Below are 18581 nucleotides of genomic sequence, written 5' to 3'. Positions count from 1 at the left end.
CCGGTCACTGCAACAAGCCCAGGTACAGTTTACCGACAGATGGGTGCAGGACCTTGAAATGCACCGTGTAGAACGAAAGACCATCGTACGTATCATAAGTTTACCAGTCTCACAAATCGTCTTCATAAATACACATTCCTTAACCGTTTATTAATAGGACCTTTGAGCTCAACGGTAATTAATTAGTAGTGGAAATAATTTCTGGTACCCATCACAGAAATGTAGCAGTGACAACAATATTGTATGCTGTAATCGTACTGGGCAATTAGTGATACAAAAAACCTGTTTTATCCTGTGAATAAAAGTATATGTTTTTGTCAGTGTACCATAATAACAGAAGCGAAACGCAATATTGTGTCAGGACAATTCACTATTTATGCACAATAAACAAAGGAGCATAGCGCGACAATTTCTGTTCAGCGCCAGACTTGCTTGTAACCTATATCACTAATTATGTTATGAAAATGACGTATTAAGTACTAAAAAATACTGACCTTCGTGTAAATGCTTGGAGCAGACTAACCTGTGAGCTGGAGTGTTCTGGGACGTTATATTTGATCTTTGAATGGCTGCAATCCAGGCCATCCATAGCGTCTTTGTTACTTCGGAAACATGGCTTGAACAATTTCTCTTCAACGACGTAATCCGATAACAACCGATCTCTTTACCCGTCGGCTTCCCGTGGCTGTCATGCGACCGGCTATTGCAGTTAATAATACAACGGCTTCTTGACATTTTTGTGTTTCTTTTTATCGCTGTGTAACTGATTTTAATTGAAAGCCTGCGTGCGCTAGTACCTCTTGCCACGAGTTCCCAGAATCCTTTGCGGTTCTACCCGTGAATGACGTCACATTTTCAATCTCTATATAATATGCATGTTAAATTTTATATTTGGGGTAAAATATCAAGTCTTTTCAAGTAAACCGGTTCAAGTCCAATTCAAGTCCCAAGTCATTGGTGTAAAAGTCCAAGTCAAGTCACAAGTCTTAGAACATTTTTTCAAGTCAAGTCTAAAGTCATAAAATTAATGACTCGAGTCTGACTCGAGTCCAAGTCATGTGACTCGAGTCCACACCTCTGCTTTGTGGAAACTTGTGCCTACTTCTGCTTTGAGCATCAGTGAGCTGTCTGTGGCAGGAGCCAGCCAGAACCACAGTGCTGGCAGGGTTACACAGCAGTGCAGAGTGGAGGACAGATCAGCACTAGTCCTTAAGACTTCAGTTCCTCAGTAAAGAGAAACCAGTCAGTCAATAAAGCGCACGGCCAGGTGGTTGAAAGAAAAGTGGAGCCGAGGCCAAATAAAAGATAGTGTGCTAGCCGTGGCTTTTGCAAAGGTCTTTGTGAAAGAGACAGAGCAAAATATCTACAGGAGGAGGACGACGAAGGAATGAGGGTATTACAGAAGTGCGAGGGTTGAAAGGAAAACTGCAGAGCTGGCCCTTAAATGATAGATGATTTTCAACAGAGGCCTGACATTGATCGCAAGAGCCAAAGACTTTTGATAAAATGCTGATTTCACCAGCAGCCCCTTCAAGTGGATTTCACAGAGGTAAAAATCGAAAACTCATTGTAGGGCAGAGGTTTGGATTTAAAGAGTCAAAGACTTATTGCCAAATACTCTGACAACTATCATGCAGCCTGCTACAAGATGACACAACTCCACACGGAAAAAGCGAGACAAAAACCCCAGTCAGGATGACTTGTCAAAAGCCTCCCACTTGTCTGGACTATTAATAGCTATAATGAAGTGAAATTAGCATATTGTTGCAACAGGCAGGTGGTATAAGTCGGTGCGCCGCTCCACCTACCTTTCGGCGACATTTCTGGCAGTCTGAAGGAAGCGGGCGTGGTCGTTCTCCTTCAAGCTCTGCTCAGCCTGTGTGATCAGGGCACTGGAGCGCTCCAAACACTGGCGACAATTTGCAATCTGCTGAGCCAACTTGCGCAGTTTCATCACCTGGAACAAACAAAGCACACGTTGCCACGTTACGACACACGCGGTTCGTTTTCATTTGCACACTGTGAGCCTTGAAGGAATACATCGCCCTTCTCGATAACTCGACTTTTAAATTTTTCATTTAGCTAAGAGAACACAGACGACATTGCCAGCACCTGGTCTAGTAAAACATTCGACATTCTTTTACTATGCGGGAATCTTGACACGTACTCTATGTCTCTAATCCCCATCTCCAAAACTTAGACAAAAGTAGTTCACTGGTGTTATTGATCTTCTATGTTCATCTTCTGGGACTGAAAATAACTTTCTATTTGCTCAGGGCAACTTGTGTGCCTTCCACTGCAAAAATTCAGGAAAAAAGGATCTCAAAACTCTCTCTATATCCAAAAAAAAAGAAAAAAAGAGAAAAAAGAGCCCTCCTCTGCACTCCAATAATTTCAGTTTGGTGGATTTTTTAAATTCATTTTGACAGTAACTAAAAAAAGCCAATTGTGCTTTGCTTCCCACATCGGCACACATTATTGACACAAAGACAGCACTCTCTCAGATGATTTTTGCTCGGTGAACTTTCCATATTGCAGAGTTAACTGAAGTTTTATAACCAAAGAAAAACAGACGCAGATATTCAAACACATACGACCGAGCGTGATCAAATGTTATATCCACAGAAGAATCTGAACGTGCAGAAGCAATTAGCAGATGACATTAGAGTTTATGATTAAGGATGTTTATCTACTCACAAAAAACAATAAAACTATGGAGTCCACACAGAAACGCAGTCATAGACACAGTTATCTGAGACATGCACCAACAGGAAAAAGGAGAAAAAGAAGCAGAGGGCCTGAGTTTAAGTGAGCCCATTGGATCTATGCTCACATTGACCTTAATATCATGTTGCACAATCAAAGGGCAGATAGTTCTAGGTCACTGGATGAGGGGCACCAGTCTGTGCATACATACCCATGTTTAAAAACTGTGAAACGAGGCCTGACAGGAAATGGATGAGACACTACTGGCTGTAAAAGTCACAGTTCTTTCCCTCCTACCTTACCAAACAAAAGAGACATCGAGCTCGTCTTTTAAGCACCTTGTAAGCGCATCTACTGTGCATTCACGTGGTGCGCATGATTCAAATGTAGCAGCGCAGACAAACAGGAAACTGCTGATTTTGGACCACATAATAATTTGCTTCATTTTCATCACAAAGCATCATGCTGTGCGAATCAAGTCAGGTCACGTTGTCGGGTCAGGATTCAGACACAAGCACGGTTTGTAAAGTCCTTTTCACTGTAATTTGTTAGCGTGTGTGCTTTAATGTCATTTCCCACCGAGCAAAAGGAAAACCACGATGAGCAAATTTGAAATGAAAGTAATCTGTTTATCTTTATTGCTGCTCATATCCTGATCCTGGAAATGAACTTAGTTTGATGTAAAAAACCAAAACAAACCAAAACAAAGGGTCTTTGTGAGCGCTGAGACTGCCAGCAAGAGGCAACTGTAGAATTCAATACCGGCTTTAGCGTGGAGTGTTGTTAAATGATTAAATAAATCATCTGTGAATCTAAAGGCAAAGAATGAAGTTAAGTCTCTTAATGCACTGAACGCATCATAATTTCAGGCTAAGGCTAATTTGAATCTCTAACACTATCCATCCATCCATCCATTCGCTTCCGCTTATCCTTTTCAGGGTCGCGGGGGGTGCTGGAGCCTATCCCAGCTGTCATGGGGCGAAAGGCGGGGTACACCCTGGACAGGTCGCCAGTCTGTCGCAGGGCTAACATATAGGGACAGACAACCATTCACACTCACATTCACTCCTAGTGACAATTTGGATTAATCAATTAACCTATCCCCACAAGCTGCATGTCTTTGGACGGTGGGAGGAAGCCGGAGTACCCGGAGAGAACCCACGCAAACACGGGGAGAACATGCAAACTCCACACAGAAAGACCCCGGCCTGATGGTGGAATTGAACTCAGGACCTTCTTGCTGTGCGGCAACAGTGCTAACCACCGTGCCACCGTGCTGCTCTCTAACACTAAACAAAACTAAAGTTCACATGGCTAAAAGGTCACCATCAAAAGTTTTCATGGAATCTAAAGTCCACTTTCCTTCTCGCTGCTGGAAAAGCTGCTGCTGCTGCTTTAGAAGTCTCGTTAAGCTGGAGTCTTAATGGAGTTTTCAACTGACATCTCAGCTGCACTTGCACTAAGTCCGCCATAATCTCTTGTCACTAAAAATGACATTTGAGCAGGTTGTTGACTGCAAAGAGAGGAGAAGCGAGAGGAGGTTTAAAGGATGAATTGTTATTTGGCAACATAGGCCGCAAACAACAATTTTAGAGATGATTACTTCTCTCCTGCAAAATAATGGACAATATGGCACGGTCTGAGTGTGTGTTCGTGTGTGTGTCTCTTACTTTGTGCGAAGCCTACAGTTCGTGATTTAAAGCTGAAAATGAACCTTCTAATATAATTTTAATACTTATGAGGTGATGCTACAATATTTAAAGTTGGGTTTTTTTTTATCATTTTACTGAGTCAAAACTTTTTCAGAGGCTGAATTTTCTTAAAGTGCAATCATAGATATGAAAACAAAGCAATGTGTTATTAATGGCTTATAAAAATAATATGTTTTCTCTCACTCCAGTTGATTGAAAAACATATTTTTGTAGCTAACATTTAGCAGTGGCATAATGGTTAAATTACTAAATAGTCTTCTGTAGGTATTTTTGCAGCTACAGCTATAATCCCCTGGTGGCCATTAAAACAAATTCATCAGTCTTTCATACTGTTTATCATTGAAAGTAGATGAAACCAGGATATGACTGCATACAAAAAGACAGAATCTCAACAACAGATAAATCCAGCTGATGCTGTGGGAATATATGTCATCTGTAAGTCATGGTAGCATGAAGCGCTATTTTACAAGTAATGACCAGCCATCAGTCACTAGATTTTGGATGTGGATCCTTAAAGTTTTACAGCCTTGATTTGCTTTTAAAGAAATAGAATAAACAAAACCACAGCACTGAAAACAGGCCAAAGCCAAAGGCTTTGTAAGGTCGACCATCCATCCTGACCTGGCTCTGAGAGACAAATGTTATATTTGCACATTCACAAGAGGCACTTATCACATAAACACAGAGACAGGTTGTTTAAGTGGTGCCAACAACAGTAATGCTGTTGTTTTTATGATGAGTCCCTACCAGGCATAAGCTTTTAAAATGAAGTTCAAATGACCCATGAGATCGTTAAAAAAAAATTCTGTTAAAAAAAAGCTAGTATGTAACACTAAAAGAGTTTTGCATTGTTAATCCTTGGAGTTTGAACAGTTTTCAAGAAAAGATAACGGAAAAGCGGCAGAATAGATGCTTGGAAGACAGGAAGTCATATGACAAAAACACACAAACAGAAACCCGGCCGTGGGAATAGTCTGGTTTTTTTTGTTGTTTTTTATTATGTGCGTGTGTGTGAGCTGGGAGAGATTAAGTATGACTGCTGAGTCTCCTCTGCAAGATACAGACCTCATTATGAAGAAGTAAGAGAGAGAATGGGAGCACCTTGCTCACCATGATCAAGCCTGTATAATCCGGTTATTCTGTTGCAGAGTCACCTCTGAACACTTTCCTTTATGAGACTGTCCTCAACAGGAAGCCATCTCAGTACTTTGCTCATAAAATGTATAATATGAGCCGTGTTTTTGTAGCAATGTCGCTGTGTAAAATATCAATATTCATCTTATCCTTTGCTCTCTTCTACACATTTGAATTAGTCAAGGCGCATTTGATTCATCTTCCTTGACTTTTCAAAGTGATGCATACGGGCTTCCTACATTTGACCGCTGTACCTTCAGCTGGAGAGCCTTTTACAGGCACAGACTCTCAGGAGAACAAACCTTGCTCTTTGTCTGCATTCATTGTCGACACACTCCTCTGTCTCACACACACACAAACCTATTTTAGTCTTTGTGTTAACTGTTGGGAAATTTCTCTATGAAGCTCCTCTGCCACCTTGGATCCTTCACAAGCACTTAAAATTTCACCTCTGGAAGGGTTATTCATGGTCAGAGACGGGACAACCACCCATATACACATGGGCATGAGTACACACACACACATTCACACACACGCACACACAGAGCCAAATGTGTATCTGTCTGTGCAGTTAGTTGTGGACTTTCTAAAACAGCAGCAGGAGGTTCAGAACAGTCTTTCCTGCCATTTTAAATTCTTTCCTCACGCATTCATGTTGACTGCCTAAATATGAGGAGAGACTGTTATTGCTCTCTTTTTTTTTATCCTCCGTGCTTTTCATTTCTCGTAAAGCCTGCATGTGGTGTATATTTGGGTAAACAAGCAGACAACCACACAAATATATTCTGTCCACGGCATCGTTGCTTTCATATTCATTCGCTTCTGCAAAGTGATGGTGGGTCGGGCTTATTGCCTTACTTTAGATGGCAAGGCGACACAAGTTTTTGAAATATGAACTGCTGAAAACTGAATGAAACGATGTAATATGAATTCACCGAAGTCATCATCTCTCTCTTCTAAGTGCCAGTAATCACTGTTTTTGTTTATGCACGCTGAATAAAAATGCGTCTAATCTTGGACTGATTCAGTTAATGACACACGCAGAAGATCGTCCATCTATAACTCGTTTTGGTTGTACGGTACACTTAAGCTGGGCATACACTGTGCGATTTTTTTCAGTCGTGTTATTCAGCTTCTGCTCAAACTGTACGATTGACTTGCAGGGGTTAGAAGTTCGTAGGTCACGATGCAGGGTCTCACACTATACGGCCCGATGCTCTGATGCGACCCGAGTGCTCAAACTGTGCGTCCATAAAAATGAAGGTAATCTGTCGCTCGCTCTCCCTCTCTGTCTTTCACTCACACAGACACACCACCGCCATCAACTTTGCTAAATTGCTAATGAAAAACACTGATCAGGCAGCTGTGATTGAGCAGCAGTGTAAATCCAACTATTTTTACGGTTGTTGTGGTTGTGATGATTTTGTGAGGCCACATGGAAAAGGCTCGGATGAGCTATCCAAAGCTCATCCGAGCTTTCCAAAATTCTACAAGTGCCTCCATCGCTTGCGTCCAGATCACATGCTGTACTGCCGTACTACTCCGTCTTTTTCACTGACGTTTATGTGTTTGCACGTGCGCAGTGTGAGAAGCTGCGGTGACACCCTCACGACGGTCGTGACTACCAAGCGATTGATGATCGGGAGCTGGTCGTGAGGTGTTAATCGCTTCTCGTTACCCCACGTATACTACACGATGCACGACGCACGATGAAGGCCAAAATCGGGCCGATCACCAAAACGGTTGCACGACTGAAAAATCGGCTCAAAATGGGCCAAAAATCGCACAGTGTAAGCCCAGCTTTAGAGATACGCTTATACACCGCCTGGGGTTCCTTAACAACTCCCAGCAACATCATTTACAACAAAAGATCTTGTTTAGTTTTTTTTTATTAGGAAAATGTACATTCTGCCTGCCTCAGCAGACATTCAGTTAATTAACTATAGATCTTATCTCAGGAGTTTAAACAATATTCAGCTTTACACTCAACAGTAACTAAAAATACAACATCTGGATGATAATCTTGCTCTGACTGATTAAATCTATTGGGACCTGTTGTGGTCATTTACATTTCTTTTCAATTCTTGGACTCTGCAACTGTGGCTATGCATGATTCACAGTTCAAAATAATCCATATTTATCTTAAGTTATCTTATACTAGGCCTTGGTGCAGCCCCTCAGTTCCTCGAGTGTCTCCCTTTAATGTCACAAGCCCTTTAAACTCTTGTGATTTCTTGTGACTGTGTGCAGTGAACTTGCAGTCTCGTTAACTCTGAAGTGAAGAGTCAGGGTTAGCTTATTAAATACATTTTGGAAAGCCAGAAATCTGTTGCTGTCTACATATACTGAAATTCATATTAACTACTTACACTCGTAGTCCAGTCAGAACCTCATAGATGTAAAACATATATTGAAAATTTACTCTAAATAAGTGAATATTGTAGTTCTTTCAGGACAGCAGTTTAACTGCAAAATGGGATAGATGCTCAGGAATCTTGTTATTATATATAACCAGATTACAGTCACTTGGCAACCAGTTGAGTCAAGTTCCCTATTGTAAAGAGACACATTCCAGGATGAGTTACGCTCATTGGCACAGACTGACTCAGACTGATTACAATATCATGGCAACCTCTCTGAATTTCTAAATTAGACAGCGATTATTTGCAAACCTTGACCAATCTGAGAGTAACTGCAGTCAGTCTAAGTTGGGCCGTGAGTGTTTGGAGGCAGGTTGCCTTTCTTGAGGTGACCTGGGCAATTGCTTTGTGATGAAACGTGGTCGCCAAGAGATTGAAGGTATTGCACGCTCATCCGCTGGTAACTTCAACTACTTGCATTCAGGAAAAAAAATTCCAATAGTTGATTATGTTAATTTGGCTACGCCTAGAAATTCTGTCCATAAAAATTATGAACAGAATCGGTGACAAAGGGCAGCCGCGGCGTAGCCCATCACCCACCAGGATCGAGTCCGACTTATTGCCGGCTGTACGGACCAAGCTCTTGCAACGGTCGTATAAGGACTGAATGGCCTGTAGCATGTTCATCTGGATTTAGCATTTTCAGTGGGAGAAATGTTTTGTCACTCATCCAAGTGACTTCCTTCCTTCATGATTTCTTCAGATAAGTGAAGAAGTCATTTGGATGAGTGACTTTTTATTTATTTTTTATTAACTTACAGGGAACCATAGTAGGTTCCCTGTAAGTTAATAAAAAGCCAATATTGTTGTCTGTTAGCTTTGTTTTTTTGTGTCTTAAAGGTTAAAAAAAAATCAGTCAGTGCCACATTTGTGATTGTACCTGAATTTGAATATTTCAGACTGCACTTAAAAGACGCTTAAAAAAATTTAGTTGAATATAATACTTTACCTTGGATTCTTTGATCTTCACGGCGATGACCTGTTTTCTCTGGCGAATGATCTCCACCAGCTCATCACACTCCTCTACCAGCTTAGCTTCATGCATGGCTGTGTTCACCTGAAGAGAAGCAAACATTAAACTTAAGAAACCCTCACAGCCTCACTTTAAAGTCAAACTGTATATTCACTGACTTGCTCAGGTTCAATGTATCTTATATTTTGCTTTTGGTGTCTGATATCAAAAATGTGTCTGCACATTTTTTTTTCTTCCTCGTTCACATGCTCTCGTTGGGAACTTTGTAAGACTTTCGGAGTGGCAGGAAGGATCATTTGCATCATCGCATACAGAGCACGTCCTATAGTTTTCCATTTCATTAAGAATTCTGCACACCAGGAAAAGTGCCTTAAGCAACGTGCACCTGGATTAAAAATAACTTGTGAAGATCAAAACAAGGAAAAGTGATTTCCAACTCATCAGCTGTCACTGGGAAGATCATAAATCAATATATTAGGTACACGAATCCAAGGTTAAACAAAACAATTCATAAATACACATAAATATGGCAAACTAATTGGTCAGCCAATTAGGGGGCATTGCAGGTAGTGAGAAACCGACATTTTAATGTACACTGTAGATGGAATTTATTATTCATTCGCCAAAAATGTTCTTGTCCTTGCTGGAGCCCATCTCTCCTAATAAAAAGGGTTACTGTGCAGTTGGATTTGAAACACTGTTTTATACTTGTATGCAGCATGAATTTATTACAAAAATGGTGCATTAAATGATTAGAGTTACACTATTTAAAAAAACATGTTTATTTAACTCAGAAAAAGCCAAGGTGGATTATTTGAAAACTCAAAGGCACCCAGAAAAGGTCTGTGGAGACAATAATTAAATCACTCATAGAAAATGCTCACACCAAGCCAATTTAATAGATTCTGTGATTGTTTCAGGACCAAAGTCACCAAGGCAACTCTTCATCAGTTCACCATTTCACGCCAGCACTAAATGAACATCCATCTTCAAATTTGTGTGTGTGGGTGGGTGAGGGTTTTTTTTTGGAGACACTAAGGGTGTTTGCTGAATTTCAACAATGAACCACTATTAAGCAGTTTGCTCATTATGAAATATGCATACAATTACTGCAAAAGCTTTAGAACCACTTAGGGCAGGGTTTTAGATCATAAAAAAAGATACTCCAACTTCACTGTTGAACCAAAAAAGAGAAGAGAAAATCTAAATGGCAATTTGTCAAGTGAGTGGGTTGTGATTTCTGATTCATGAGCAAACAAAGGTACAAAAAAAGAGACAGAAATGACATCTATACTTCCAACCTTAACTGTGTCAGGGTTTCTGGGTCGTTGACCCAGTATTTTCAGTTCACGTTCACTGTTTATCTACTGCCTGTTCCACTTCCTGTTTTATTGTGTTAGCCTTGGTCTGTGTGCATTATGTTCAGTCCTCTTCCCATTTATCATTAGTTCATTATGTTCAGCTGTTCACTCACCTGTCTCCAATCGTTGTCATTGTTAGTCATGTATTTAAGCCCTCTCTTCCCTTCAGCCCTTGTCGTGTCATTGATGTTATGTTGTCGTTTCCGCCTGCGTTCAGTCAGCTAGCCATTCAGTCTTTCAGTCAGTCAGTCAGTCCTTCATTCATTCATTCATTCAGTCAGTCAGTCAGTCAGTCAGTCGTCCAGCCAGCCAGCCCTTTCCTACTCCTGTTCTGTTTGTTCACTACATCGACAATAAACACCAACCTTCACCTACCTACCTGTGAGTCCAGCATTTGGGTCCTCCTTCTCTCATCCACGACACTAATCCTGACAGACTGGTTTTAGGTCTGGGCGTACCTTACTTGCTTCATCTGCTCTAATAGTCATATTTTTTTAAAAATAATTTTTATGTTTCATACAGTAACATAAAGATGCACAAAGCTCATATCTGTTATCTAAGATCATGTTGTAACAGAGATGTAATTGGCTGTATTTACACCTGTGCAGAGGTTTACTGTAAGTGCAACCTCTATATCTCGATGAGTGATTTTGTCTGTAGGAGTCACTTCAAACCATTACAGAAATTACAAATATACTCCAGAATAAAAAGAAATAAAACTAACCCAGCAGGGTGACAGTGGGAATTTTTCACCCAAACTGGAAACTTCAGAGTTATTGAGAAAATTCAGACAAGAGGCTAGAAATTTCACTTCAAATAAGACGTTTTCAGAGGCCAGAAACATTTACAGAGAACAGTGTTCCTTGAGCTGCTTCGCTAGCTGCTGTAGCGTTTGTTGTCACAAAAAGCTACAGGTGAGTGTTTCCTGCAGGGAAGGGACTGTGGCAAGAGCACTTTTGTTCTTGGCTGGCAACCATAACACAGTAGTACACAAGGAGATGCACTGCGAGGAGACCTCTTTTACTGTGGCACACGCAATCTTACAGAGGTGCAATGATGACATTTAAATTAAAGATCACAGCAGTGATAACAAAATACAGCAGAGCAGAATTTACAAAGATAAATGCTCATGTGGGATAGAGTAGATTTAAATGAGTAGATTTTTTTTTACATACAAACAAAAAAAATCACCTTGATTAAGAAGTGTTTTCTTAATGTTATTAAAAATATACAGAATGACGTAGATGCACATTATGATCTCTTACTTATCCACCGATCGACTGATATGATCAAAGGAATTCATTGGACTGTGTGTTTCTAAACTGTTCAATAACAGAAAATAATCCATATATATATATTTAGAGATGTCAACAGTACCAACGCATACAGTACCTTTTCACACCAAATTGTGAGAAAGCAACATTACTAGGTAATTTTTTTAGTTCTGTAGATAGTATAGACAGGTGTGCCGTGGAAGATTATCTGGTTCAATCTGATTAGTGATCGGCGTGAGTAACGGGCAGAACAATTACATTCTCTTCCACTAGAGGGCAGTGCAACTACCTGCTCTAATTAAAAGGGTTGCCAATGCCAACTGCCAGTAAGACAGAAGAAATTACATTTGGTGGTGCGCCATGTGACTTTTCTAATATGAAATATGTGTCTTGGTTCAGGGTTGGGAAGCACTGACTACCCAGTCTTTATGAAGAACTTCGAGAGGTCAGTAAAGGTTCTGATTCAATAACAATTAAATATTAAAGAGTTTCCCTCAATGTTAACCTGGCTGGTACACATGTTAACCTTAACATGAGTAGGGGGACAGCCAGTTAGACGTAACTGTTTATCTACTATCACTCACCCCAATTAGCTATTTCTCAAATTATTATTAAGACCATAAAAACATTATTACTATTGATGAAGATTAAGATGATTAATTTATTGATAGAAGTAGCTGCTCAAAGGTTTCCTCAAATATTTTAAGGGCACATTGCACACAATGCTGAGATGTGCCAAGTTTTTGGCTAAGGTCTCTTTTCGAATTCCCTTTTCATTGCAAAAGTACTCATTATATCCGTCAAACTATGCCCTATTTGTCATTTCTAGTAAGTTTTGTACTAAAAATGTCAAATCTGTTATGTGTCGACGCAGAATTGGTTTATCCCTTGAGTTGGGTGCACACAGAGAAGATTTTTCCTGCACAACTATTGCTCAAAACCACATAAATCTTTTTTTTTACAAAAAATCTGGCTTCTTGCAAGAAAACTATAAAGAAATGCAAGGTGGTTTAAGACTTGCACAGTACTGGATCCTCTTAAGGATGGCTTTGAGCCAAAGTAGGCCCTCACATGGTGAGAAAATCACAGGGGCACACAAACACAAACAACACAGTTCTGCAAAAAGCCATTTTATGACTGCAGCTTCGTAATTAAGCAGGATGAATGCAGCTATCCTGGGTCACTGTGAATTACGACTGGGCTACTTAGCAGCGTAGTTATGGAAAATTGTTCCCTCCTCGTTCCCCCTTCTCTCCGTCTCTCTCTCTCTCGCTCTCTCTCTCTCTCTCTCTTTTAACCTCACTCAAATTAGGCATTATTAGACTCCTCTGCAGGTATACTAAAAAGCACTGTGCCAACTTCAAGTTAAGGTCTGTTATTGGAAGAATAACCACATATAGCAAGTGTTAAGAAACCTTTCACCTGCTCCTGCTCTTAAAATATTTATGAAAACTAGTCAGGGTGCTAAAATTCAATAAAAATATCTCACTTTCAAATTTCTTAAAAACGTTTGGTTGATGATAATTATGTTTAACACATGTTCTAATTTGCTCTATTTAATCTGTCTTTGGGAAATTATTAAACTCTCCAACATCGGATAAATAAAAGTATTTGAATACAATATATTAGGCAAACTAAATGGAATTATGATTTATAAGGATTATTACTTTAGTCAATAGTAATATAATAATAATGTTAATATAGAATATCCTCCTCATTAATGCAGCTATGACTTAACCACATCCTTTTCAGTGCTTTCTACTAATTACTAAAAGTATATCTGACAAGCATGTTTGTATATGCTATTATAATGACATTATTTTAGCAAAAGCAAATGCAGATATCAGCTGAGTAATGTTACAGTTGGGTACAGCTGGCAGCACATATTTCTCTCTAATAAGCTACCACAGTTCTCATCAAGTTGACATCCTATAGCCTGTACTGAACCACAGCAAATAAACACCATATCTGCATAGCTGATCTACTGCTGGTAATCTTCCTCAGATAAATCAAGACATCCAGCACAGAATTGTGCTGAGAAATGGAGAGTAAGACGGAAGAAAATAAATGCAGTTCCAACAGTATGGGATGTTGAAATCCACTGTCCCACATTATTACAAAATGTTCTGGATTGTGGCTCACTTGTCCCCTTTCCTCACATATCACCGATCGATGTAATAGGCACAAGTCCCAATGAGAGGTTCATTTATTTATTTATCATTTTAGATGTAGCTGATTCAAAGTAATTCTTGAAGCAAGTATTGCTACTCAGCAACCATCTGGTAGTTATATCGAATTAACAAGACTTACCTCCAAAAAAGAAAAGATAAGCGATACTTTAATGGGACATAATGCATGTATAAAATCACCAGGGAAATCTAATTAAAGTTAGCGTAAGTTTGTCGACTTTATTTCTACTACACACGCAAAAGGTTTTAATATGTTACAACTTCATTCAAAGCTCAGGTTATCCCGACAGAACAAAGTCAATGCTCATTCACTATATGGATAGAGTAAAACAACAAAAACAGGAAGTATGCTCATCTACATCTCTACTGTGGACTGGTAGCACTTTCTGTTACAGCTTGGCCACATCGTTATAATAGTGGGGTATGAGTGTGAAAGCAAATATAATGTGGAAATAATTACAACGTTATTACAAAGTAACATCCAAATAATAACCAAGTAATATCTTGTATGAACAATGGATCTAGCAGAGAGGTACTAACTTTAAATTTGTATAATTGGTTAATAACAAGACCAAATGGGGCTAATAATGACAATATAAACATATGCCTGTAAAGCAGGACCAATTAGTAGTCATACAGTAATATATAGGTAACCATATGATGACCAGCTGGAACTAAAATGGTAACATTAGTTCATTATGATTTTTATATAATAACTTAAAAGTTTCAGTGATATCAATAATAGGGGAACACTGCTTTATCATATTAGGATACTATTGCCATAATGCTGGAATTAATCCAACCTTACGGCGCCAGTATTCTTCTTTGTTTGAAGGTTATCATGTAAACATATTTAATTCTGAGGTGTATTGCCTGGAAACATAGGGCAGTTTCTATGCAATAACCAGGACTCAAGCAGGCTGAATGAAAGATGTCTGGTCATTTAGGTAATAAGGGATAGGTAATAATAACTAAGAATCATTTTTCAAACGTCAAAGGCAACAATTAAGTGATGACTTCAAGATTATTAATAGTGCGGGTTTATGGAAGGTGCAAACCACTGGTTACACTCAAAAACAAAAAGACTTTGCCTGATAAAAACAAAAACAAAGATATTTGTTTAGCAACTATCTATGAACACTTTTGAAATGTGAAGTCGAAACACATATCCAACTCTCCTTTTCTAAAAACTGGTAGTAAGTAGAGAGACAGTATTTTAGGAGTTGTCAATCATCAGGAGGTGAGCTAAACTCAAAACGAGTCTTTGCTTGTTAAATTCCCCCGATTCTGAGATTCGGCATTGCAATTTCTCACTGTGCTGTCATTTTAAGAAAATCCATTGACTGCAGACAAATGAGATGAATTGTGTGTGTGAGTTTTAATGATGCTGCAGTGCTCAATCTTGAAAATACTATTTGCTTTTGTCACAGAAAATCTCACAGCTGAATCACCATAATAACATCACAAACACAGCAGAGAATGCAGCTAAATTAGCCGCCCACCTTGACATTACAAAATCCCAACTTGTTTTCTTAAACTGCAAATCTTTACAAATGCATACTGTGTTAACAAGCACTGCTCACGCCCACACCGATGTATTTTAAATTCTAGTTAACAAGCAAAGGTTTCACCACATATCAATTGTGGCAGGAGTGGTAAATGATGTACAAAATGTCTAACAGATCTTGTAGATTTCAGATTGACATACATCAAGAAAAGAAATAGTCTTTTATCCAAGAAAACTGTCGAAACAGATATATACAAATCCTGTTGTGCTGTACATTAGTCTTAAGCCACCCCTCATTCCTTTATATTTTTCTAGGAAAATGCGTGCATTGATTTACTGAAACATGTTCAAACATACATATCATATAAGAAAAAACAATTAGCGCAAGCTAGAAAGTCAATACTTTGTTCGTCAACACAGCCTGAAATCTCTTAGGTAAACTTTCTTATAATTTCTTTAAACAGTCTTCAGGAATAGTTATCCAGGCTTCCTGAAGTGCATTCCAATGCTGAAAAATGAAACTGAATTCATCACTCCATAGGACCTTATGTTACTGATTTCAAATCCAGGTCTTGTGTAATTTGGAATTCCTTATCCTTTGTTCCCCATTTTCCTTCCTTATGAAAGGCTTCTTGACAGCCACCCCTTCTTCTGAGACCATTTCACTCTCACTTGGTGTTGGCTCTATCTGGTAGAGTATCACTTCCTGTTCCCGTTACAACACACAGACCTTCGCACCCTTGGAAAACCCATAGCTAGCCAGGCCCCTGTGGCTGGTGCACTTGAAGGTAGCTTTAGTTCTTCCCCTAGCAGACTGTTCCGAGCACCCGGGAACACAGGGTGGCTGGCTTAAATTGCTGTCTGTCTGAATGGTGTCCAAAATGCTTTGCTTTATAGATAATTGGGAACCTTTTTGGGGAAAACCTGTTCTTGTTAGGAGAGACTGCATCTATCCTAATTTGGATGGAGCAGCTCTCACTTCTACAAATCTGGCCAAATTTAATAAACCCCCCCAAAATCTGACTATCCAGAGTTTGGATCAGGAAGCGGAGTTGCAGACTTACACGCCTCTCTGTAGCTTCTCTCCTCCTGCTATCTCCCCAAAACCCCATCCCCTTAGAGACTGTGTCAAAACAAAAAAACAAACCAAAAATCAGCAAAAAATTATTTAAACACAAAAAAATCACACAGAAAGAACAATACTGTATCCACGACTGCACCAAAGAGTAAAACAGTGAAATGTGGATTATAAACATTGGGTCTCTCTTTTCTAGTCCCCTGTTAGTACATGAATTAATCTCCCACTACAGCTTGTTAATCAACCAAAGACCAAGACAGAGTTTTAATTCATTTGAAAAAAATGATGCTTAGCTTTGTCCACCCTAGCTTGAAAAACTCAAGAAAAGTTTCATTTGTTGTTATCTATCGTCCACCTGTCTGTTTTTTGTCTGAATTCTGAGACTTTTTATGTGATTTAGTTCTCAGCTCAGATAAAATAATTATTGTGGGAGATTTTATCCATGTAGATACTAAAAATGACAGCCTCAGCACGGCATTCAATCTATAATTGGACTAATTAAAATGACATCACACTAGCTTAGAACATCCTCATTTAGCCTTGAAATCCAGTTTATCGCTCTATAAAAAAGCCCTCCGTAAAGCTAGAAAATCTTACTATTGACCACTCATTGAAGGAAGTAGGAACCCTAAATTTCTCTTCAGCACTAAAGCCAGGCTGACAAAAAGTCAGAGCTCTGTTAAGCCAAGCATTCCTTTAAAGTTAACGAGTAATGACTTCGTGAATTTTGTCACAAATAAAATTGTAACCATTAGAGATCATCATCATCATCATCGTAAAAGAGGAATCTGCAGAGGAATGTGATACTTGAAGAGTTTCAGTCAGGTTTCAGAGCTCATCGCAACACAGGAACAGCTTTAGTGAAGGTTACAAATGATCTGGCCTCTGACAGTGGACTCATCTCTGTGCTTGTCCTGCTAGACCTCAGTGCAGCGTTTGATACTGTTGACCATAATATTCTATTAGAGCGATTAGAACATGCTGTAGGTATTACAGGTACTGCGCTGCAGTGGTTTGAATCATATCTATCTAATATATTTACATTTGTTCATGTAAATGGGGAGTTGTCTTTACACACTAAGGTTAAATATGGAGTTCCACAGGGTTCTGTGCTAGGACCAATTCTGTTTACATTATACATGCTTCCCTTAGGCAGTATCATCAGAAGAAATAGCATACATTTTCACTGCTATGCAGATGACTACCAACTTTATCTATCATGACGCCAGATGACACCCACAAATAATTAGTTAAACGTGGATGACCTCAAATTTTCTGCTTCTAAATTCAGATAAAACTTAGGTTCTTGTACTTGGCACTAAAAATCTCAGAAATGCAGTGACACTGTGTAGGACCGCTTTCTTCTATTTGCGCAATATCTCCAAAATCAGACACATCCTGTCTCAGAGCGATGCTGAAAAACTAGTTCATGCATTTATTACTTCTAGGCTGGACTACTGTAATTCCTTATTATCAGGATGTTCTAAAACTCCCCGAAAATCCTTCAGTTGACCCAAAATGCTGCAGCAAGATTACTGACAGGGACTTGAAAGAGGAAGCACATTTCTCATATTGGCTTCTCTTCATTGTTAAATCCAGAATCAAATTTAAAATCCTCCTCACATACAAGGTCTTGAATAATAATAATTGACTACTTTGAGGAAAAGTATAAAGACACGATTGATTGCTCAAAACTTTTGACTGTAATAATTACAGAACAGTGACAGCCAGAGCAATATATGACTTCCAACATTGGCTGCTGTAGCCAAAATGGCACCTATCTTGTAAAGACGGCTAGGCAAAGTTCAAAGCAGTGGTTAACCTTTTGCTGACACCAGAACAGTTACATTTTGAATACGCTCTATGCTCAATCCAGTCGTTTGCTCGCTCATATTTCTCTTCATTTTTTCTGCCTCTGTTTGATTCCGCCTGCTTCTTACTGTCCCCAGTTTGCCTCTTTAAGTGTGACATGAAGTCCTTAAACAGATGCAAGGATTTAGCGTGACAGCTTTAGCTCTGATGCTGTCCACAAATTCTGGGATAGCACCCAAAGATTTATGACATCCAGCTGGCACCTGGCTCTAAAAATGGTTTATGTATGTAATAGAGTAAAAGAAAATGCAACCGTGAGATCAAAGTAATGGATGTTGTGTCAAAGAAAGGTGATAATTGGAAACGCCTCACCAAAGTGTTTATTTACTAAGCAGATTGACTGCATTTATTTCTG

General features: G+C 39.2%; 1 protein-coding gene across 8 annotated transcripts in view; it reads right to left on the bottom strand.

The window, feature by feature from the left end:
• Nucleotides 1–18581, bottom strand: part of mid2 (midline 2) — a 165281-nt gene that overhangs the window by 33271 nt on the left and 113429 nt on the right. For all 8 annotated transcript variants that reach the window (XM_082505666.1, XM_082505664.1, XM_082505667.1 and 5 more), the window contains 2 exons: nt 8922–9029; nt 1809–1957 (listed from right to left, as the gene is read on the bottom strand). In XM_082505666.1, the coding sequence (XP_082361792.1) occupies nt 1809–1957; nt 8922–9029 (257 nt within the window). The remainder of the gene's footprint in view (nt 1–1808; nt 1958–8921; nt 9030–18581) is intronic.

The sequence above is a fragment of the Aulonocara stuartgranti genome (genome assembly GCF_965226115.1).
Source record: "Aulonocara stuartgranti genome assembly, chromosome: 2".
NCBI classification, from domain to species: Eukaryota; Metazoa; Chordata; class Actinopteri; order Cichliformes; family Cichlidae; genus Aulonocara; species Aulonocara stuartgranti.
This window is presented reverse-complemented; position numbering and strand designations above follow the sequence as displayed.